At 41.4% G+C, this 23583-nt stretch overlaps 1 protein-coding gene across 1 annotated transcript; it reads right to left on the bottom strand.

The window, feature by feature from the left end:
• Positions 1–15507: 15507 nt before the first annotated feature.
• Positions 15508–19675, bottom strand: LOC143508858 (extracellular calcium-sensing receptor-like). Its single transcript, XM_076997463.1, has 6 exons — positions 19437–19675; positions 18929–19229; positions 17886–18671; positions 17295–17519; positions 16889–17012; positions 15508–16421 (listed from the first exon to the last, which is right to left on the bottom strand). The coding sequence occupies exons 1-6, from the start codon at positions 19673–19675 to the stop codon at positions 15508–15510; spliced, it is 2589 nt and encodes an 862-aa protein (XP_076853578.1).
• Between the last annotated feature and the right edge of the window lie 3908 nt (positions 19676–23583).

The raw sequence follows: 23583 nt of genomic DNA, 5'->3' as shown, positions 1-23583 counted from the left end.
GCATCCTGTGATTCTCTGGAGATTACACTGGCACATTCAGAGGTGAGTCGGTTTATTGCTTCATCTGCCTTTGTTGGGCTAAAGAAACCAAGTGATTTGTACCTTGGGTCTAGTAGTGTTGCCAATGACATAATGCTCATGCTTTGGATTTTGTCAAGCCTTTCCCTAAGGAGTCTGATGAGGTGCTCCCCCTGCTCTCTAGCTACTGGTACTGTTGCCTTTGCTGCCTCTTCCTAGAGCATATTTTCAACCATTTTCAATAATGGCACCACTTTGGAGCAGATAACTTTTTCTCCTCCGACAGCTCTATAGTAGCCTCATGAAAAGGAGACAGTATAGACAGGCACACACAGATATTACTGTCAGAGGTCAGATCATCAGAGGTCAGCGCAGGAATGTCAGTTTGTAACCCAGCCAAAGCTGCCCCCACAGGCTCCCTGAGTCCTGAGTTCTGTGTGCCCTGGAAGAAAAAAAAGGGAGAAAAGTATAACTAGTTACAGGGAAGTGTTTAAAAGTGAGGGTGGATTGGGTTGCCACTTGTTGAGGGCCATACAAATTTTACAATAATAATGATTCTGACATAAAAAGCCCTGCAGCAACAACTTTTTGTCTCCTAATGAACTGGATCAAACACAATCTATTTGAACTTCAAGGTGTTTTTCAGTGTCCCAATACAAGGAAAATGTTTAAGCAACTAACGCATTACATTTTAAAAAGATCAAGATTGACCAGGTACTTGCACTTAGCCTGGCTCGGTGAGGGCGCATTATGAGGCCCCCATGACTGAACACCCTCTCTACTGGTGCACTGGTGGCAAGTCAATACCAATATTGCAATATTGCTAATAACCTTTCATGCAGTGACTAACCTTTCCGGGTGGATTTTCAGGTGGCAAATAAAATTAGATGTGGTGGAACCAGTGTCATGTATTTTTATGCCACACACACTGCAGTTTGCTTCTCTTCTATTTGCTACTTGTGCTACGTTTTTGTACCCAAAACTTATGAATGGTGGAACAGAAACGAGCGTCCTCACCTCGCAATGATCGCGATGTTTTGTGGCACCTGCATTTGTGTCATGTAAAGCTAGGTTTGACGCGCCAAGTATAAATGTCTCCACCGTTCGCGCGAGGTGTGTGGGGGGCCAGCTGTCAAATTTTTTGTGCCAGAGTCATTTCCGGCAAAGTTCTAAGCCTCCAGGCATGACCTTGAAACGAGATCTATCAGAATCACCTGCCAAACAGAAGCTTAGAGACGATGGCCACCTGAGAGATGCCATTTCGGAGATGCTACAGAATCAACTAAGGGAGATGAAGGCCTGCATGGCGGCGATAGTATGTGAGGAAATTCAGGAGTCTACAACTGACTCGACGCTCTGGAAAGGGAGGTAAAAACTTGCACTGTTAATAAAAAATAATAATAATAATAATAAATTTTATTTATAAGCGCCTTTCATAACACTTGAGGACACTTTACAAGAAATAAATAAAACAAATTATGAAGAGAACAGAATATGCACCAGAGGACACAAAACATACAATAGACCAGGGGTGGCTAACCCGCGGCTCGCGAGCCGCATGCGGCTCTTTGCACTAACGGGGCGACACACTGCTACATTTTCGTGGTTGTGGAAAACACGTATTTGACTGTCTTCACAGCTAATAATTTAACGCCCCCCCCCCCCCCCCCCCCCCCACTCGACAACACCCCTGCAGTAGACAATAAAGTGAATCACAGGGAATAGGCTATTGTGAACAGGTGAGTTTTGAGTCTAGATTTAAAAAGAGGAAGAGAATCAATGTTACGGCTACGGCTGTCAGGAGGGAAGTTCCAGAGTTTGGGAGCAAAGCTCTGCTTCCCATGGTACTCATATGAGCAGGAGGCACAGAGAGATGAGTGGAAGAGGAGGATCTGAGCGAGCGAGAGGAAGATGCGATATTGAGAAGATTTGAAAGATATGGGGGGACAAGATTATGGATGGCCTTGAATGTAAAGAGAAGGATTTTGAAATAGATTCTATATTTAACGGGAAGCCAGTGGAGTTGTTGAAGGACAGGTGTAATGTGTTGGAAAGAAGGAGTTATAGAAATAATACGAGCAGCTGTATTCTGAACCAGCTGAAGTTTATGGAGAGATTTATGAGGAAGGCCAAAGTAGTCAATACGGGAGGTAACAAGGCTATGAACAAGAATAGATGCAGTATGGGGGGTGAGGGAGGGGCGTAGATGGTTGATGTTACTGAGATGAAAATATGCAGACTGGGTTATATTACTGATGTGCGAGTGAAAGGATAAAGTGCTATGTAGGATGACACCCAGACTCTTAACCTGAGGTGAGGGGGAGACTAAAGAACTATCGAATGGGATGGAGAAACTGTGAACTTTAGATAGTGTGGATTTTGAACCGCAGAGCAGCATTTCAGTTTTACTGCTATTAAGTTTTAGGAAATTAGATGCAAACCAGGTTTTTATTTCAGATAGACAGTTTGAAAGGGATGAGGGTGGAAACAAGGGACCAGGTTTACCAGATAAGTAGAGCTGGCTATCATCTGCGTAGCAATATTATAAGAGCGAAATATATTGCCAAGGGGTAAGACGTAAATGATGAAAAGGAGGAGCCCCAGGACAGAACCCTGTGGAACACCAGAAGAAACAGGGGAAGAGTGAGACCTGAAAGATTTGAGTTGGATGAACTGAGTACGGCCTGAAAGATATGAATGAAACCAGTCAAGTGCAATATGGTTAATGCCAATGGAAGATAGTCTATTAAGAAGCATAGTGTGAGAAATAGTGTCAAAGGCTGCGCTCAGATCGAGAAGAATGAAAATAGAAAGTAAACCAGAGTCAGCTGCCATAAGGTCATTAGTGATCTTAATAAGAGCAGTTTCTGTGCTGTGGAGGGGGCGAAAACCAGACTGGAATTGTTCGTATAGGGAGTTGAGGGATAAGTAGGTATTAAGTTGAGTGGCAATAAATTTTCTGAGTATTTTGGAAATAAAAGGGAGGTTAGAGATGGGGCGGAGGTTATTAAAATTACTGGGATCGGAACCAGGTTTTTTCAAAATAGGAATAATGGCTGCAGAGAGTAACTGTGTGAGAGAGGTACAGAAGAAGAAGAGAGAGGCAATGAATTAGGACAGATGCTCTGGTGGATTTTAGGATTTTTTTTCACTAAAAAACATCATCAGATAATTACAGGTGTCTGTTGAATAGAAGTGAGAGGGTAGGGAGGCTGTGGGTTGGAGAAATTTATTCATTAAAGAGAACAGTGTTTTAGTGTTCCCTTCATTAGAACTGATTAGACCAGAGAAGTATGATGATTTTGCCGGAGCAATTACTTTCTAATAATGTAGTGTATGAGTTTTGTGCATTTCTTTGTGGATAGTGAGACCAGATTTTCTATAGAGTCGCTCGAGTTGACGAGCTTTAGCTTTAATTAGCCTGAGTTCAGGGGTATTCCAGGGAGCAGAATGAGAGAAGGAAGCCGAGCGGATTTTCACTGGGGCAAGAATGTTCAGGATATTAGTTAGACAGTTATTATAGTGAGCAGCGAGTTCATCAGGTGAAGAAGGATTGCACAGGATCAACATATTATCGAGGCTGGAGGTGAGGGCATCCATGTTAATGTCTTTAATATTTCTAAATGAGATGAAACGTGATTGTTTGGTTTTGGACATACAAAGAGAAATGTTAAATGAGAGGAGGAAATGGTCAGTCACATGGAGATCATCAGCTGCACAGTTTGAAGGGATGAGACCAGAACAACAGATTAAATCCAGTGTATGTCCTTTTGTGTGAGTAGGAACATCAATGAATTGATCAAATCCGAAATTTTCAAGGCAGGAGGAAAAGTCTTTGGTGAGAGGAAGATCACTGCGGTCCATGTGAATATTGAAATCACCCAGCAATATTACATTAGGTAACAGAGTAGATAGATGGGTGAGAAGAAAAAATCCTTATGTGGTTTAGGACGGTAGACTGTAGCGATGATGGTAGGAGAGGGTCCAGGCAGTTCACACGCTAGATATTCCTGTGAACTGTAAGCAGGCACAGATACCGAGAGGACTTTCCAATTCTCGCGTTGAATTATCATGAGACTCCCTCCACGACCTACGCTACGTGGTTGACAGACGTAAACAAACCCGGGAGGTGTAGAATCGTTGAATTGTGAAAAGTCATTGGGCTGTTGCTAGGTCTCTGTTAAACAGAGAAAGTCAAACTTACGGTTCATGAGGAGATCTTGAATGAGATGTCCTTTGCTCGTAAGTGAGCGGATGTTGAGAAGGCCGAAGTTGACAGTGGTGGAGTCACTTTTGGCAGTAGCATTAGCCAATCTAGCTAAACAAACTAGCGTGCTGTGATTAGCACGCCGGCCGGTATTCCTGGGAGAACAGCGGGTGGTCGACCAGAAAGAGTGAATTGCTGTAGAGCTGTCGACATGAAAATTACGGCGAGATCCACGATGAATGTATATTGGACGAGGTGGATAGACGATGTACGGATGCAAATACAGCACTGCTGGCGGAGGCACATAGTGGTAAAGGCGAAGCCGCAGCAGTTCAGCTGCAGTGTATTGAAGTAGACCTGCCGCTGGTTGATACAGAGACAACAGGACGCTCTAGGCAAGTCAAAACCAGATGTATAACTGGCTCAACCACATTGTACAACATTGACTAGGTGGTGTGCCGACCTAGAATTGAATCGGCCAAAAAAGGAAACAACAACAAAGTCAAATTTATTTATATAGCGCTTTTCACAACACACATTGTCACAAAGCAGCTTTACAATCATATGGGTCCAGATCCCTAATGAGCAGGCCTAAGGCGACAGTGGCGAGGAAAAACTCCCTATAGGGTGGGGATTAGGAAGAAACCTCGGGAGGACCAAGACTCAAAAGGGAATCCATCCTCCATTGGGTGGCCATTATCACAAGTCCGTGGTCGCAGGGTGGTTCCAAAGTTCCAGAGCAACAGTCAAGGCTCCTGTTCCCCGGCCAAGCAGCCACAGTCCCCTCGGTGCAGGCGGTGGGCCTCAGGCGGGCCAGCATCAGCACGACCCCTCGTGGCAACGGCTCATCCAACCACGGCATCAGCATATCCACCGGCAATCCAGACCATCCCCCAGGTGCCTGCAGGTGCCTGTATCCAATCGTCTTGGGTAGAGGCATGCAAAAAGATAGCCCACACAGACTGAGTGGACATGAATTTAAACCACCATTGATTTAGATGTACATAGCTCACGTGCCAGTGATGAGCATGTGGCTCTGGCAGGCTAAACTATAGCAGCATAACTAAAGGGAGGGGTTCAGAGGTGACCACAGGCATGAGGGCTCACTGAGACATTGCTTTCCAGTCAAGTCATTGTCACAACTAGAGTGATGCCATGACACAGCTGGATGACAGCATCAACATCTCAGATCACCAGAAATCTCAATGTCTGGGGCCCCCCGAGCCCCTACACATTACAAGGGGAATATTAGCTGAAAGCTTGATTACATAGGTGAGTCTTAAGTCTAGATTTAATGATTGGAACTGTGTCAGAATCTCGGATTGGAGCTGGAAGGCTATTCCATAATTGAGGGGCTTTAAAGGAGAAAGCTCTGCCTCCAGCTGTAGTCTTACAAATTTTTGGAACTAGGAGAAATCCAGCATTTTGGGAGTGCAAAGGGCGAGATGGGTTGTAGTAAGCAATGAGTTCACTCAGATATTGTGGGGCAAGACCTTTTAACGCCTTAAAGGTTAACAGAAGAACTTTAAATTCAATGCGATATTTAATCGGAAGCCAGTGTAATGCGGCGAGAGTGGGACTAATATGATCGAATTTCCTAGTCTTAATTAGGACTCTAGCTGAAGCATTTTGTACAAGTTGTAGCTTCTTTATGGACTGTTTAGAGCATCCAATTAGAAGAGTATTATAGTAGTCCAATCTCGACCAGCTTCTCTGCATCAGCTAATGAAAGTAAATGTCTCAGCTTGGCGATATTACGTAAATGGAAAAAGGCAGCCTTAGTGACATTGCATACATGTGCGTCAAATGAAAGATCAGAATCAATAGTGACACCTAAACTTTTTGCAGTAGATTTAGGTGTTACTGAAAAACCATCAAGGGTAAGGGGAATATCAGCCCAATTGCTTCTAGCAGCTTTAGGCCCAAGAATCAGTATCTCAGTCTTGTCAGAATTTAGTTGAAGAAAATTAGACGCCATCCAGTTTTTAATGTCCTGGACGCAGTTCTCAATCTTGAGGGTTGTATTGATATTATTTGGATGAGAATATATATACACAACTGAGTATCATCTGCATACCAATGGAAGCTAATACCATGCCTACGAATGATGGTGTCCAGTGGTAGCATATATAATGAGAATAATATGGGGCCCAGTACAGATCCTTGTGGGACACCATACTTTACCTTAGAATGCTCTGAGCATTCATTATTTACTAATACAAATTGGTAACGATCTGTCAGGTAGGACCTGAACCAGGAGAGTGCTTGACCTCTTTTGCCAATGAGTGTCTCCAGCCTATTAAGTAGAATATTATGATCAATGGTGTCAAAAGCAGCACTGAGGTCTAGCAGTATGAGAAAAGAAATGTGTCCTTTATCAGAGGATATTAAGAGATCGTTCAGTACTTTAGTCAGTGCCGTTTCAGTGCTGTGATGAGCTCTAAATCCAGACTGAAATAACTACAAAACATGTTCTGTCTGTAAGAAGGAAGAGAGTTGTGAAGAAACTACTTTCTCTAAAATTTTGGATATGAATGACAGATTAGAAATTGGCCTATAGTTGGACAGTTCCTGGGGGTTAAGACCAGGTTTTTAAATTAGCGGCTTGATGACTGCAAGTTTAAATGAACTGGGAACGTAGCCCAGGCTCAGAGAATAGTTAATTATAGTAAGCAACGGTTCTACATTGCTATGCAGTAATTCTTTAAGTAGATGGGTTGGTACAGCATCTAGTATGCATGTGGAGGGTTTAGCAGATTTCACCAGTGAAATAAGCTCCTCGTGACCAATTGGGGAGAAGGACTCTAACAGGGCATTGGAGCTGACCAGACAGCTGTCAAGGTGCATTGGCATGTTGACAGGCTCTGAGATAGCACTACTAATTTTTTCCCTAATTTTATCAATCTTATCATTAAAGAATTTCATAAAATTGTTACTGCTACACTCTAGTGCAGGGATGGGCAACTGGCAGCCCGCGGGCTGCACTGAGTGAGGACGAGGGCTGTGTGCGGCCGCAAATAGATCAATAATAATTTAATAATTAAAAGAAAAAAACCGATAGAGCAGGACTTTTTTGTTCTTGTCACTTAGGGCTACGCCCCCCTCTCCCGTGTTGGTGTTGTTCCTTGCCCGGTTATCCCACCCTGCGTGTCTGTTGTCCTGGTTTCCCTCTGTCTGCCACGCACGTGTCGTCATTGTGTTCAGTTGTGTCTAGTTTAGTCCTGTGTACTTGTATCTCTGTGTTTCGCCCGTTGTCGGTTATTTGTGGTTTGTTCGGTTTTGTGGATTATCTCTGTCATCGCTGTTCTGGTATTTTCCATCTCCGTTGTGTTTCTCCGTTGTGAACGGCTCTCCTGTTACGACTCCTGCCTGTCCTGTTGACCACTTGGACGGCTCTCCCGTTTTGACCCGTGCCTGTACAAACAACTTCGCCTATGGAATTCCCCTTATTAAATCTCGCTCTTCTCAGTGTTTGTATCCGCCTCTGTAGGTGCTGGCCAAATTTATTTAGTAATCAGTCTCATAAAATTACCTACGAAATGGTGGGAGTTCAGACCGTGTTAAATTTACCCAATTTTATATAAATTTAAGTAAGGTCGCCACTAATTGTGGTCAACTCCCATAGCCCAAATTGTTTGATTAACAAACTATAAATCTGAAGGTTACAGTTCAAATAATAGTTCTGGCTTCAGGTTGTAACAGAGAAACAACGAATCAAATGACAGCATTTAAACATAAAACATTTATTTATCACAAAGCATAATAGTTAAAAACATCACAAACAAAGGGGGCAACAGAGTAGGCTAGTGTGTGTGTGTGTGTGTGCGTGTGTGGATGTGTATTCGAGTGCGCGCGGATGCGCATGCATGTCGACGTGCGTATGGGGGAGGAGATCTTTTAGACAAAGAGAAACTCGATGGCGCGAAAACCAAACCGAGCTCTCACTACAGTCACGAACACAACTCAAATTTACTCTAACTAAGACACGGTATCGTCGGTCACTATACAGCCCCCAACGAGCGTATAGTGGGACACACGTCTAACAATTATACGAGGAATTGGGTATTAACTATGAAGTAAATGAATCAGTGCGAATAACCGAACAAGCTTTAAACAGAATACCTCTTTAACCCTTAAACAGAATACGGTTTAACATGAACGTGACTATAAACACCACTGCAAACAAGCATTCACAAGATACCGCTCTAAGCACAGAGAAAAGAGTATCACAACATAATGCTCCAAGTCTGCCCAGATGCACAGTCTTACTTTGAGTTGTTTGTCCGTGGCCCACGCAGTCTCTTGAGGAGGACGCCTTTGTGCGCTTTTGTGAAGAAGGTTCCGCTGGATCGCGTTGCTCCATCCAGAGGAAGCTGTGGTGGCTGTTCGATCGGCGGTCCCTCGATGGTCAGTGCGTGGTGTCCCGGGTAAGTGATCGCTGTCGACTTTCAGATGAATTCGCGGAGGTCCGGCTGTCGCGCGAATGTTCAAACAGTTCTTAATCGTTGGCTAGCTGAAGCGATTGGGTTTAGCGAACTCCGCAAAGGAAATAAAAGTATCGAACTAGTTATTTCTTGCGACGATCGCGTGTTGCACGGGCCCGGGTGCAGAACCAATACCACTTTGTTCTCGAAGGTGTGCGCGCTCTTCGTCTCTAGGTAGCTACTTTGATGCAGCCAGGTAGAGAGACCGAACAAAGGGGGATCCCCCCTTTTAAAGGGGATTCGTCTGATGACGTAGTTCCACATCCGTCCTGATATGGTCATGCCGCAAGGGAGAGCACCCCCCCTTATGTCTGTGGAGGCATGGTACCTACACCTCATCGCTCCGCAGCGCGCTACGCATTACACTTCTTTGATATGAAGTTCAAATTCAGTTCAAATTCCTTTTTGCACTTTTTTATTAAGCAAATGTTTTGTCTTTGTTGCTTATTAAGGACATGTTAATGCATTTATATGCAGAAAATAGATGTATGTTGGTGCAATAAACATACAGACCTGAATTCATTTAAAATGTGTTCTTATTGAGAATATTTTGTAGTGTCTTTCATATCCAATTTTTTTAAGTGCGTGGTCATGTGGCCCTCCAATAATAGTGCTGAAAAAATTTTGGCCCTCTTTGTCATGGAAGTTGCCCATCCCTGCTCTAGTGGAATTGGAGAATTTATTTGTTCGTGACTCCTCGTAAGGCTGGAAACAGTTTTAAAAATGAGTCCTGAATTGTTTTTGTTTTTCTATTAAGGCCGATAAGTATAAGGACTTTGCCGTATGGAGGTCATGCTTATATTCAATAAGGCTGCTTTTCCACAATAGTCTATACACTTCTAACTTCGAATTTTGCCATTTACGCTCCAGGATCCGCGCGGCTCGTTTGAGACTATGCGTGTGCTCATTGTACCATGGCGCTATTCTTCTCTCAGTGGCTCTCTTATATCGTAATGGCGCAACCTTGTCTAAAGCTGTACGAAGAGAAGTCTCGACGTGTTCAGTGAAACGCTCTAGTCCTTCCGGAGCTACAGGTTGATCAGTGTTTGTCAGACCCGGTAAGATATCAGTGAGCGCGGCTATGGTGCTGGGTGTTATAGTTCCTTTAATTTGGTAGCGGGGTGGCCGATGAATACAGTCAGTTAAACACAACTTGTACGTTATGAGGCTGTGGTCAGAAACGGCCTCACTCTGAGGAAGAATGGCTAAACTGGATATGTTAATTAGTGATGGGCAAATGAAGCCTCTTGAAGCAATGAAGCTTTCCAACCCTTTGCTTTGCAAAAAGGTTCATTACTCGAGGCTTCATTCATCACTCACTAGTGACATCTGCTGGTGAAACTGTAACAGCCTCGTCATTCAGTTGGATCATACTTTCAAAAATGTGTAAATGCAATATTGTCACAAAGTTTCAATCAAACTCATGTTTAGTAACAGGAGAATCAATTAAATCATACTTAATTGTCATGTTTTAATTATTAAAATGATTTGTAGCCAATCTAATCCTTGACCATTAGTGGTTGTGTTGGGTTTTCTTGTATGTCATGAACGTATTTGACAATGAAGATATGTTGTACTTTACTATATTGGGAATTGAGTGGTTGTTGAGGCAGACTGAATATTTTGAGTTAGAAACTGATTTAAAAAAAACAAAATGTGTTTTAAATAATTGCTTCTTGGGGGTTCTAGATCTGGTTTGGTAGCCATGGCCTGGTGGTTAGGGAAGGGAAGTGGTTAGGGAACTGGTCTTGTAACCGGAGGGTCGTGGGTTCGATTCCCAGACCTGAGGCCATGACTGAGGTGCCCCTTAACCCTCAATTGTTCACTTATATAAAAATGAGATAAAATGTAAGTCGCTCTGGATAAGGGTGTCTGCCAAATGTAAAACGTTTTTAACATTACAAATAAGGTTTGCCTCTTCCAATGGTTTTTAGTCTGTTTTTGATGTGTGAATCTGATGTACATCCTGATCAAACAAAAAGAATTTAGAACGTTCCAGATTTTAAATTTAACCACCTACTACAACCCACGAAGCAACAGGGTTCATAGCGCTTTTATTTTGAAAAACGATACGCAAAATGAAGCAATGACGTGGCCGATGTAATGCGAGGCCTCGTTTGTTGCTGATCACGTGATTTTGCTCAATCTAACACAAGCTCCGAAGCGGGGCTTCATCGGACACGCCCCTTTTTACTCGGTACACGCTTCGAAGCGTAGCTTCAGATGTCCCATCACTAATGTTAATACCAAATGACAAGACCAAGTCTAAAGTATGACTACAATTATGCGTAGGACCCACCACATTCTGAGTGATACCCATTGAATCAAGAATTGCTTGAAAATGTATGCTAAAAGAGTCACAGATTTTCAAAATGGATATTAAAATCACCAACTATAATCACTTTATCGGCTGATAACACTACATGAGACAGGAAGTCTGAACTCTGAGTTCTCTGAAAACTGCAAGAACTCAGAGTACACTGTAAAAAATGTTTGTTGAATTTACGATAATAAACTATAAAATAGCAACAGTAAAAGATCATAAAGTAGAAAACAGTATATCACTGTAACAGATGCAGTGTTTACTTTAAAAAATAAACAGTATATAAAATTAATTTTTACAGTCATAATATGTAGAAAGCACACATTTTTAATGTTAATTTCAATATTTTAGGTAAAATATATTGGAAAATTCCGTAATGTAGTAAACAAGGAATTACCCTAAAAATAAAAAAAATATTCAGTCTAAATTACAGAGTTTGCTGATGAGTAGCCTACATTTCAATTTACAGTGAAAATCATCAATCAGCACAATCGTATGGAGCTTGTAAGGTGACATCATGTAAAAAATAAAATAACGCGTGGCCACGACTTACTAACGCGTACGAACGCCTTACTAACGCGTGGCCACGACTTACTAACGCGTGCAAAGATCATTAAGGCATGGGAACGAGATACTAATGTCGCCTTTCACGTGCGGCAACAAAGTTAATTTTTTCACAGCAAAACAAGCAGATCCCAGGGTTGTTCGTGAATTGACTGGCAAGGAGGAGATGTACACTAACTGACTGCCCAAGGAAGATAAACCTGGCTTTATATAAAGTAATACTTAATTATCTCATTCGCACGCGTTAGTAAGGCGTTCTCACCCGTTAGTACGTCGTGGCCACGCGTTAGTAAGTCGTGGCCACGCGTTATTTTTTTACATAATGTCACTTTATGGGCTCTGTACATTACGTATCTGTGTCAGGGACAGATTTTTGAATTCAGTGCACATACAAGGCGCACTGCTGATTTTTGAGAAAATTTAAGGCTTTTCTGCTTAAAGTCTGTAAAATTGTGTAGCGTCGGTCCACTGGGGGTGGCGCTACTTCCCATGAGCCCCCGCGGCTCCGTTATTGATATGCGTTATGTGTAAATGTTATGACATGCTGTTGTTGATTATGTATTTGATTATATGTTTTGTTAGTTTAAGTCTCCCTGTATTAGTTTATGTAGTTGTACATTGTCTGAGTCTACCTACCGTGTTTGTGTAATGTTACAGTGCTAATGACCTGCCCTCATGTTTCACGTATTTTGTTTAATACGCGTGATTACGGCTTCATGCGTGATTACGTTGCTAAGGCAAAATAAAAGTGCCTTGTTGCCTTAAAATGTGGTAACCAATGATCTATATTATAGATGTTAATATAGATCATTGGTGGCAACAACTGGGAGGCCCTAGTGATGGCGGCCTGCCAGTAATTTACTGTGAAGTTGGACTTTACAATCAAATACTGTAAAATAATAATGGTTGTAATATGTTCATCATAGAGATAAACAGTAAAAGTTGTTTTTAAAATTATCCACCGTAAATAGGTTTATTTTTAAAAGTTGTTAATTTTACAGTGTATTATTGTAAGCTGTAAAGTCATTTTCCGTAAAAAGAACAGTTCTAAATTATGAAATTTATGGTTGTCAAAAAAGATACCGTAGTGTTTTTTACATTGTCACTGTTTTTTTTACAGTGTATTATTGTAAGCTGTAAAATCATTTTCCGTAAAAAGAACAGTTCTAAATGATGAAATTTAAGGTTGTCAAAAAAGATACCGTAGTGTTTTTTACATTGTCACCGTTTTTTACGGTAAAGTTCTGGCAACCACAGCTGCCAGTCTTTTACCGTAAATTTAACGGATTTTTTTTTGCAGTGTATGAACCAGGGGGGCGGTAAATAGTAATCACCATAAACGACTGCGACGCTTTGTTGGTTGTTAAATTTGAAACATTTGATACAGTGAGGATGAGATGTTCAAAAGAATTAAACTTGAAGCCAAATTTTTGAGAAATGCCAATATCAGAGTCATATATTGTGGCGACATCACCTCCTCAACCATTTGGACGGGGGTTATGGACATATCTATAGCCAGAGGGAGAAGCTTCATTTAGGGCCATATAGTCGTCTGGTCGGGTCCAGGTTTCCGTCTAGCAAAGCATGCATAGATTATGATCGGTAATCATTTCATTAACAAGCAATGCTTTAGATGACAGGGATCTAATATTTAGTAATCCTAGTTTCAGATTTAAACTGCTCTCTGAGGGAGCATAGTTGAATTTAACATTGATTAAATTTTGTCTACTAACTTTGCCAGAATTATTTTTTGGTACTCGAGGAACAGACACAGTTTCAATTTGGTGTGACTGAGGTGACGTCTCTTTGCAGCTCGCAGACAGTCGGTTTAGCCTGTGTGTCTGCTGCCTGGCCTCGGCTCTGGTTTGTCAATCCCCATTAACTATTCCTACACTACCACTATTAAGCCTAGCAGATATGCTACGGGAAATAAGAGCAGCACCCTCCCAAGAGGGGTGAATGCCGTCTCGCTTCAAAAGGCCAGGCCTGCCCTCAAAACGTGTCCAGTTATCTATATAACCCACTTTGTTATCTGAGCACCATTTAGACATCCAGTGGTGTAACGCCCATAACCTGCTGTAGGTTTCAGCGCCACGCCGAACTGGAATGGTACCAGAGCATATTACGGCATCTGACATCGTCTCCGCTAACTCACACACCTCTTTAACATTGTTCTTGGTGATTTCAATCCCACATCATTGGTGCCGATGTGTATGACTATCTTTGAATATTTACATTTAGCCAGCACCTTTAAATTAGCCCTGATGTCAGGTGCTCTAGCCCCCGGGATACACTTGACTATGGCCGCTGGTGTCTCTAAACTGGTCGCTACATTCTTGTGTCGAAGCTGTGAATCTCCTATCACCAAAGCTCTTTTAACAGGTCGCTCAGTCAGTGTATTACTGAGTGGGGCAAACCTGTTTGACACGGGAACCTGAGAAGAACGGTGCTCAGCCCTACGGTTATGCCGCCGAGACGTCACCCATTCGCCCCACTGCGAGGGCTCTAATGCCGGAGCTGAGGGCTTGCTAGCTGCTACCAACTCTCTAGGACTTTCTAAAGCCCGGATGCACTCCTCTAAAAGTGAAATCTTCTCCGTCATGCTAATAATTAATCTACACTTCACACAAATAAAATTACTACTGATGGAAGAAGAGTAGCTATACATGCCACACTCAAAACAAGCAACAAGCGGCTCAGACATGATGAAATACGAAGATACTTAGCTTTGGTTAAGATGAACTTCGATGTTTTTTTTCAATCGAGAAGGTCTTTCGATGGCTTGTGGAGGTTGTTGTAGCCAGAGTTAAAAATATATCCACAAAGCAAAATATATCCACAAAGTATTTGTAGATATATCAAATGTAAGCAAATTGATAGGGAAAAAGAAACTGCAGTGTCGGCAGTAAGGAGCCTTTTATACGTGGTTTTATACATACAAATAAGCAACCATTTATACATATACTCGAAATGATTCGAAATAATTCACTTTTAATCACATTATTTAATGGTGGTTTATTTTCAAAACACCCAATCTTAATGTCTTCACGTTCTCTCATGTTTCGTCCTGGAATTACAATAGGCTCGTAATTGTTAACGTAATACAAGAGAACTGTTCAGTTAGACAGATATTTGTTGTGAAACGAAGTAGTTACAATTTCAAGCATTTTAAAGTACTTTTCAAACCTTAAACACAAAGCAACATTAAAATTCGTCATAAATGTTCATTACAAAGCTTAGAATTCGCTTCAGATGCCATTTACTGATTGTGATTCCCCGCTGTGCAAGGGAAGCTACAATGCCCCCATGACGCATAAGCAAATAAGACCTAATAAACGCATCTCTGTTAATTGTGGCATAAATCTAAACAATCAAAGTATATACAGTTTCAGGGAACTGTTACTGCCTCTCTCCTTGTATCTGCAATGTTTGCGCTTAGGCCAGTAGGGTTTGCAAATGAATGAATGAAAATGTGAGAACGAATTGTAAATCGTGTGAACAAATAAATAAATCGTGACTAGGGTTTAATAAAAACGTGCGCACGATTAAAACAAAACGTGCGCACGAATTACTAAATCATGTGAACGAATTACTAAATCGTGACCACGAGTTTAATAAAAACGTGCGCATGATTAAAACAAAACGTGCGCACAAATTGTTACTCGTGTGAACGAATTAATAAATCATGAGCACAAGTTACAGAAAACATGCGCTCGAATGGTAAAACGTTCCCTCGTTTAATTTTTATTTTTTTTTACCCATGTCCCTTCCCGGGCTCTGTACAATTTGACAAGATCTGGAGATATTAAATACAGAAGATGGGTTTTTTCTATATTTTGCCAGTAATGTAATTCATGCCTAATATATATATATAATGAATTGCTGGATCTTCATGTAATATGACGACGTTTTTAAAGAGCTTTAGAGGGAACTTTACCCATAAGGTGTTTCTTGGTATTCTGCTCTGGTCTAAACACAATTATAAAACACTTGGGAGCAAAAATACAAATAATCAAACCAAAGCTTGAGGCCAGAATAGCAAATATCTCCACAGCTACAGTGAATTTTCCAGGAGAGCTGACATAAGCTGGAATAAAGGTGATCCAAACTGCACAGAATATGAGCATGCTGAATGTGATGAATTTGGCTTCATTAAAGTTATCAGGCAGCTTACGTGCTAGAAAAGCCAAAATAAAACACAAAACAGCCAGGAGTCCTATATAACCCAGAACAGCCCAGAAACCTACAGCAGAACCTAAACCACATTCCAAGATTATCTTTTCCTTGTAGTGCTTTAGATTTTTGAAAGGTAATGGAGGTGATATTTTTAACCAAAGCACACAAATAATGACCTGTATTAGAGTGAAGGCAAGAACACTGAGTCTCTGCTGTGGAGGCCCAAACCATTTCATGACATTACTGCCTGGAACTGTAGCCCTGAAGGCCATTAAAACCACTATTGTTTTCCCCAGAACACAGGAGATGCAGAGGACGAAGGTGATCCCAAATGCTGTGTGGCGCAGCATACAGGACCACTCAGAGGGCCGACCAATGAAAGTAAGTGAACAGAGAAAACACAGAGTCAGAGAGAAGAGCAGCAGGAAGCTCAGCTCTGAGTTGTTGGCTCTGACGATGGGGGATGTCCTGTTTTTGTAGAAGACAGCAGTAACACACACAGACATGAAGGCCCCAGTGATGGAGAACACTGTCAGGGTAATTCCCAACGTGTCTTCCCAGGACAGGAACTCAACAGGTTTGGAGAGGCAGCTGTCTTGTTTGGTGTTTGGCCAGAACTCAGGAAGGCAGTGAACACATTCCAAACAGTCTGAAAGATTTTTTAAAAATCTGAATTAAATAAAAACCAGAACCCTGATATAAATTTTCAGCACAAAGTACAAAAGCACAAGTCAGTCAGTGAACTAGAATATAGCTTTCCCTTTCAAAATCACTGCATCTCTTCCTTTACAGTAGGTGACCATGGTTTTCTTTTGAGGTATAACTCCTCAGTTTCCTTATTATGCTTGGGGAGGGTTTAACACTGTCACTACTGCAGGCTTAGTGTGAGAATAATTGTGACAGAGGGGCTGTACGCATCATTTTATAAGTATTTGAATATAAATTGAATAAGAATCTTTTAATAAGTTATACAGATAAGATAATAAGAAAATGCTCCTATAGCAACCATTAAAAGGAAGACACTATTCTGCATTGGCATAGTCTACTTCAAAGTTAACAGGATTTAAATCTGTGCTAAAGTAAGCTTTTAATACATTATGCACTGAGATACCACACCTGTCATATTACTAGTCTCTCCCTCTGCACATGGTATACAGTCATAGCAGCAGACAGGCCTTCCCTTCTGTACAGCCTTCCTGGTGCCTGGCGGACAGCTCTCACTGCACACAGACACTGGAACCTGGGAAAGACATTAGAGAATACAGATACAAATTTTAGACCCAGACTTAAATATCTCAGAATGGTATTTTGTGTTTTCCAATCACTAACAAAGTCAAAGTCAAATTTATTTATATAGCGCTTTTCACAACACATGTTGTCGCAAAGCAGCTTTACAGGATTTACAAGTTTAACAATCGTATGGATCCTGATCCCTAATGAGCAAGCCAACACAAATATATACAAATATAAATGAATCAAAAATGCTTTGCAGTGGCTAAGTACAGGGTGTGTTATTCAGTACCTCAGTCTGTCCGCCCACCCAGCTGATAGCACTGCTCATTCTGAACTCCTGTCCTCTCGGTCTAGATGAATCATAGTAGCCCACTGTCACCATTTTTAAAGTGCCATCTTTGTTAAACTTCCAGTTTATGAGCTCATAGACAGCTGAAGGATCTCCGTTAGAATCAAAGTTGATCTGGTAGCCATTCTTTGTGGTGAAGTTCACTCTCTTCAATTGGTTGAGAATCTGTTATGATAAAAGTTGATGTCACTGTGTCAATTCCTTTTATTAATGACATGTTAAGTAAATGACAGAAGCGTCATGTATGAATGTTTCTGTTAAAAGGAATGTGCTCATAAATAAAACATACAACTAATATAAAAAACAAATATGTACAACAGGATGCCTGTATGTATGTTTTGAAATTATTGTTTGCTTGCATGTGTATATGCATTATATGTTTTCACTGTGTTATGTGTAAGACATTTTTTACATCGGGACAATAAAGTTTGTAATTTTACCATATTTTGTCTTATGCCTAATCATATCAATTAAAAGATAAGCTGATTGTATTAGTTTATTTTAATATATATAATATTTTAACGTTTATACCTTCCATGTTGAGAATTTAATGGTCTTGTCGCAGTGAGTTTCACTGCAGATAACACCGTGGATAGCATGCGCTATGGCGTATGTAGCTTTATACACCAGATTAGTGATGCGCAGCTGAGACGTGTCTGTGTATGGGTTCTGTAGCGCGCGGATGTCCTCACTGCCGTCACACAGACGCACGTCCATAGATGCATCTGACTTGCCTTTTAAGCTACAGCTGAACGAGCTCTCCCAAAATTCCATTAATAGGGGCGATTTCAAGGCTTGTGATAGAGAGAGGTCTAGTAGAAACTCACGAAGACCCGGGATAACTGACCGGGGGACCCCAAAACCTAAAGCGCCGGCGCATATATTATACCGCAGAAAGTCAGGATCTATTATCCAAGAGTCGCAGCCAATCCACTGAAGCGGAGGCGGTGGTTCCCGCGCAAGTTCCTCCAAGATAAACTTTAAGTCGCCTGCGTGAAGAAATGTTACTATTACCCTGGCCGTTGATTTGCGTATGACGTTTGCCACTCTCTCCAGTTTTGTGCGAGGCTGAGTTCTGTGGTAGTGCTCAGAGTACTCCACACAGATCCCCTCCTCCTGCGCAGCCTTTAGAAACGCTGACATCCCGTAGTTTCCATAGTCCGTGTCGCTGCGCACTGCCCCAATCCATGTCCATCCGAAATACTTCACCAGTCTCGCCAGTGCAGCCGCTTGGTGTTCGTCACTAGGTATGGTTCTAAAGAAAGTGGGAAACTCCCGCTTATCGCTCAGACAGGCACACGTTGCGTAATGACTGACCTGTAATTCAGACATGAAAGACAGAATCGTTATTTGACTAGTCTTTTTAGTAGCTCCGTTTTATTAGCAACTAATTATGAGATTCAGTTTTTATACTACACATACATTGCAGTACTTGACTTGTCTTACATAGGGCCACATGTAGGCCTATTTCTTAATTCTTTTCCGACGCTAAATATATCCAACAACGATACTCTTTGAAACAGTCAGGAGTTTTTAAAACTAGGCGATAATATGGCGTTGCCTACAGTATTCACCTGGGTAATTCCAAAAAGTCCGAGAATTCTGGCCAAGCTGATTGACGAGGTGGTAGCGGAATCTCCTAGGACAACAGGTACAGTGGGAGATGCAGATTTTAAACAGGAATTAGTCTCGTTGAAAACCAGGTCCAAGCCGTTTGCAAACTGAAGTGCAAATTTGCACGCCATGGGTACGGATTCGCACGAGTCGTGTATCTTGTAGCCCAACGTGATGCCCGGAAGGAGATCCGTTCTGTTGTTAATCTCGTGGATTGTGAACACCATGGCACGGGCGAAACGCGTCTCCCTAAAGTCGATGCTGATGGAAGACAGTAAGACACAAAAAATAAACACTTTAATAAAAACAAAGATGTTGATGTTGCATATTCAGCATATTAAGTGTCATTTGCACAATAACAAATAGCTGAATAAAAACTGGCAGACAATTTTGAAAACAATAATTCTTCCGACATTTTAACAAAATGCCTTTATATTTGTTCTATCAACTCCAACCTCACAGACAGACCTCCCAGCGCACTGTGGCTGTGGTGGCAGCTTGGTGAAGGTGTACTGCTCTGATCTGATATTGGCGTGAATAGAGAAAACCCCTCCAATTACAAAATCTCCATCCATAGACAAAACAGGCATCTGGGGCTCAGCCCACAGTCTGCAGCTGACTGGTTTTGCTTTACATCCTGCAAGGCTGAAAACCACAGTCATCCACAGCACTGATACAAATGGCACCATACTTGAAGTGATCTGCATGGTGGGCTTAGTGTCTCCCAGCACTCTGAACGTCTGGATGGCTGCTCTACAGTGGTTTAAGTAGTCACCCTGCAGTGATGGGCTGTCAGCAAAAGAGGCGTGGTTTTGTATTTCGTGTTAATCATGATGTCCATACCATTTTGATTGGGGTATTTTTGATTGTCTAACTTGTTAGACAACAATAATGGTGTCATCAAATCTGAATTAAGACTAAATAACTGCAATTAAAAAAATTATTATAAATGTAGCCAGGGTTAAACCCATAACCCAAGTCTAACTTTTCTGGAGTAAACAGTTACTGAAATATGTTTTGTTGAAATGTATTCTAATTTGTGAGAGACTTTTAAGCTGGCAGGGTGTAGTTAACTAACTCAGTAGTGATGGGCAAAACAGTTCTTTTAGATGAACAGAATCATTAGAATCAGTTCACTAAAAAGATTTGTTCACCGAATCGTTCAGTGGCGTGTGTAAATTCTTGGCGGGGGGTGTAAAATGGATTATATTATGTTGCAATGATTGATCGCCAGTGGTTGGCGCCAGAGCGAACTAGTAACACATAGACCAGGGGTGTCAAACTCATTTTCACTGCGGGCCACATCAGCATAATTGTTACCCACGGAGTATGGAGAGGAAACAGTGCCAATTCGAAATGTAATCGCTACTAAGCAAAAATGGAAATGCAATCCACAAAGTGCATTGCTTTCCATACAAACATGCAGAATACGTGCCAAAATGAAATGCAAAAGCACTATTACATCACATTTCAATGCATTTTATCTCTTTATTGAAAAACAATACACAAGAATTTGCATTCAAAACCTAAACTCTGAATTTGTGCCAGAATTGAATATAATACAGCTTGAAATGTAATCACGGCACAGAGGTATTGCTTTTCACCGTACGGTATTTCAGATATAAATGTCTCCTTTAAATGTAATGATCACGAGATTGATTTAAACACTGATGTGATGAAAACATGCCACAATGAAAAGTAAAAGCTCCAGTGTGTGTGGATTTGTATTTAAAGAAAGAAACGCTGAATTCGTGCCAGAAGCCACCTTGAAATGCAATCAACTGAAGGTCATTGTATTCCACTGTGTGTCTCTGCGAAGCTGTATTCGTGCCAGAATGAAATCTTATCACTGTCCAATAGGATAGCTCGCCTGAATTTCGGGTGGGGCTTAGACTCCAGTCAGAAGCAATTGCTCGTAGTTGGACTTGAAAGCAGCAGAAATGTCTTTTCACGACAGAATAAAAGAGGAAATAAACAGTCTAATTGGACAAATTGAGGCTGGTGCAGTTACAGACGACTACGTACTTAACTTAATTAAGCTGAAGGTGCTGGACAATATTGAAAAATGGACCTTGAAAGTGCCATACATGTGCTTGAATTCCACCTTGTAAAGGTGGATGAACCCTGCAAACAGCGCTGAAGAGCAGAACGCAACCTCGACACACCACAGCGGAGCACCCGCGATTGCTACCCGTATTTTCCAGATTACAAACCGCTACTTATTCCCTCACGCTTTGAACCATGCGACTTATAATGAGGTGTGGCTTTTCTGTAGATGTTTCTTCACCCGTCAGGGGTGGAACAGAAAGTTAATCAGGTGGTAGGACAAAATTGTAAATCAAAGAAGAAAGTGCTCATTTTCATTTAACTTGTGCAAGCAGCAGGCACAACAGAATTTTTTTCAAATTAACGTGTTGTGCCAAATTCCGACTCCCCTCATTTGCACACGCATAAAAACGCTACAGATGATATTCCGGAGTTACAGTGATTTTAACTTAGTTCATTGAGGACTCTAGTTTTGTCCTAACTAAATATTTAGACATAATACTGCTGTAATACTGCAAAGTCGTGGTCACAGGTGAACTTCGTATAGCCAGTGTGTATTTTATTTAAAATAATTAACACCCTTGAGCCAGTGTGGCTTTGGACATAGATAATTCCGTGCCGTTTGCTGTGATGGATAATTAAAATCTAGCTCTTATTCTAGCATAGAAACATAAATCGACATTATAATCTGTAGCGTCTTTATGTGCAGATAAACGAATTCAACACAACACCGGCCGAAAGACCTTACAGGCATGAACTCTGAACTGTCAGGCACCGTTCAGAAACTGATCAGTTCAGTTAAATGTACAATGAGTTTCCACTTAACGACGGGTTTAGAGACTGAAAAGTCCGTCGTAAAGCAGCTTTCGTTGTTAAGCTGACCCTAGATTTAGATACGCTTAATAAATAAATAAATGGGGGCTAGGACTCGGCACTTGTAAAGCTGTTTTGTGACAACAACTGTTGTAAAAAGCGCTATATAAATAAAATTTGATTGATTGAATTTGATTGATAAATACAGTATAGAAAAAACTAACAATGTTCTCGTGCGTACAGCGTGAGAAAGAGTGAATGCATTGCCGAGATGAGCTTGTGATGAACGTGATGAGGACACGCAGAGGGGCGGGGCATGACCTGTGTGTCCTATGGGGAAGCAACACAATCATATAAAGTGCTGGCGATTTTAGTTGTTCGTGGCTGGCAGGAGTCGCAAATAGTCCGTGAGTGTGTACACACGAAACGAACTGGCTATGTTGTTGTTATAATGTACTGCGGAGGACAACTGCCGATATGAGATGAGTGGCTGGGTGTGATTGCCTGGTCACGAGTGAGGGTTGCTGCAGGCCTTGAGTGGATACTTAATGGACAAGATGCGTAACCAGGTCAGTTCACTCCTTGTGTGTTTTAAAGGGTGAGGTATAGATGTATTAAAGTGTCGTGGTAATCTTAATGCAACGTATTTTGTGTGTGGGTGGGTTTTTTATTAGGAGGTTAACTGCGCTGTAAACAAAGAGGGAGTGGGCACTGCAGAGGAGTTGTGGTTTGCAGTGAAATGTGATTTATGGGATTCTCCAATCGATTGTGTGAGCGTGCTTTAACCGATTGCAATTGTGTAATGAGCAGTGTTTGGTTTTGGGGGAGTGTTCACGAGTGTGTGTGTGTTTACCAGTTGTGTTTCTGATTGTTACTTTTGGTAAAGCCCTCAGTGCCCCTCCTTATTTTTAGTTTGCTTAGCTAAAATACTCCTTATTTTAAACATAGCATATTGAGTAAGGGTGAGGGGCAAGCTCAGAGATATGCTGGATGCCTGTAATGTCTTGGGCCAGGCAAAACTCAAAACTTGCCCCTCTGAACCATTTCACCTGTGCGCTTTACTCAATATGCCATGTTTCCAGTTAGATTTGAGGCATAAAATGATGCTGGGCCAGGCCAAAGTCAGGTTCCTCATACATATAGGAACTAGTTATGTATGATGCATGTGTTGCTTGTCTGGCCCAACGCCAGGCATACAGCAGGCCTCTGAACTTCAGCCCCTCTGAATCATTTCAGTGCGCTTTCTGTGCACTTAACTACTCAATATCCTGTGTTTCCAGATAGATTTGAGGTATAAAATGATGTTGGATCAGTGGTGGACGAAGTACACCAATTATGTACTTGAGTAAAAGTACAGTTACCTTGCATTGAATATTACTCAAGTAAAAGTAAAAGTATTCACCTCAATTTTTTACTTGAGTAGAAGTACAAAAGTATCTGCCTTCAAAAATACTTAAGTATTAAAAGTAAAAGTAAAAACCTTTTTTTTCTTAGCGTCACATCAAAACCCCTAGGCCTACTCGATCAAAAGGTGAACAGGAAACAGTGCCTTACATTTGCCTAGCAAACACAAAATACACAAAACTAGCCTATATTATCCTCACAACATTCATCTCCAAACTTTATCCATATTAATAATTCACACTAGAAAGGTAGACAAGTGGACAAACCGTTTAATATTAAAACATAATTCACCACCAAACAGAACAATAATTTCGAACCGGCCACTTCAGTCCTAGTGTGAGACACACGCATT

The sequence above is a fragment of the Brachyhypopomus gauderio genome, chromosome 2 (genome assembly GCF_052324685.1).
Source record: "Brachyhypopomus gauderio isolate BG-103 chromosome 2, BGAUD_0.2, whole genome shotgun sequence".
Classification (NCBI taxonomy): Eukaryota; Metazoa; Chordata; class Actinopteri; order Gymnotiformes; family Hypopomidae; genus Brachyhypopomus; species Brachyhypopomus gauderio.
The sequence above is the reverse complement of the archived record's forward strand: the minus strand, read 5'-3'. Positions and strand labels throughout refer to the sequence as shown.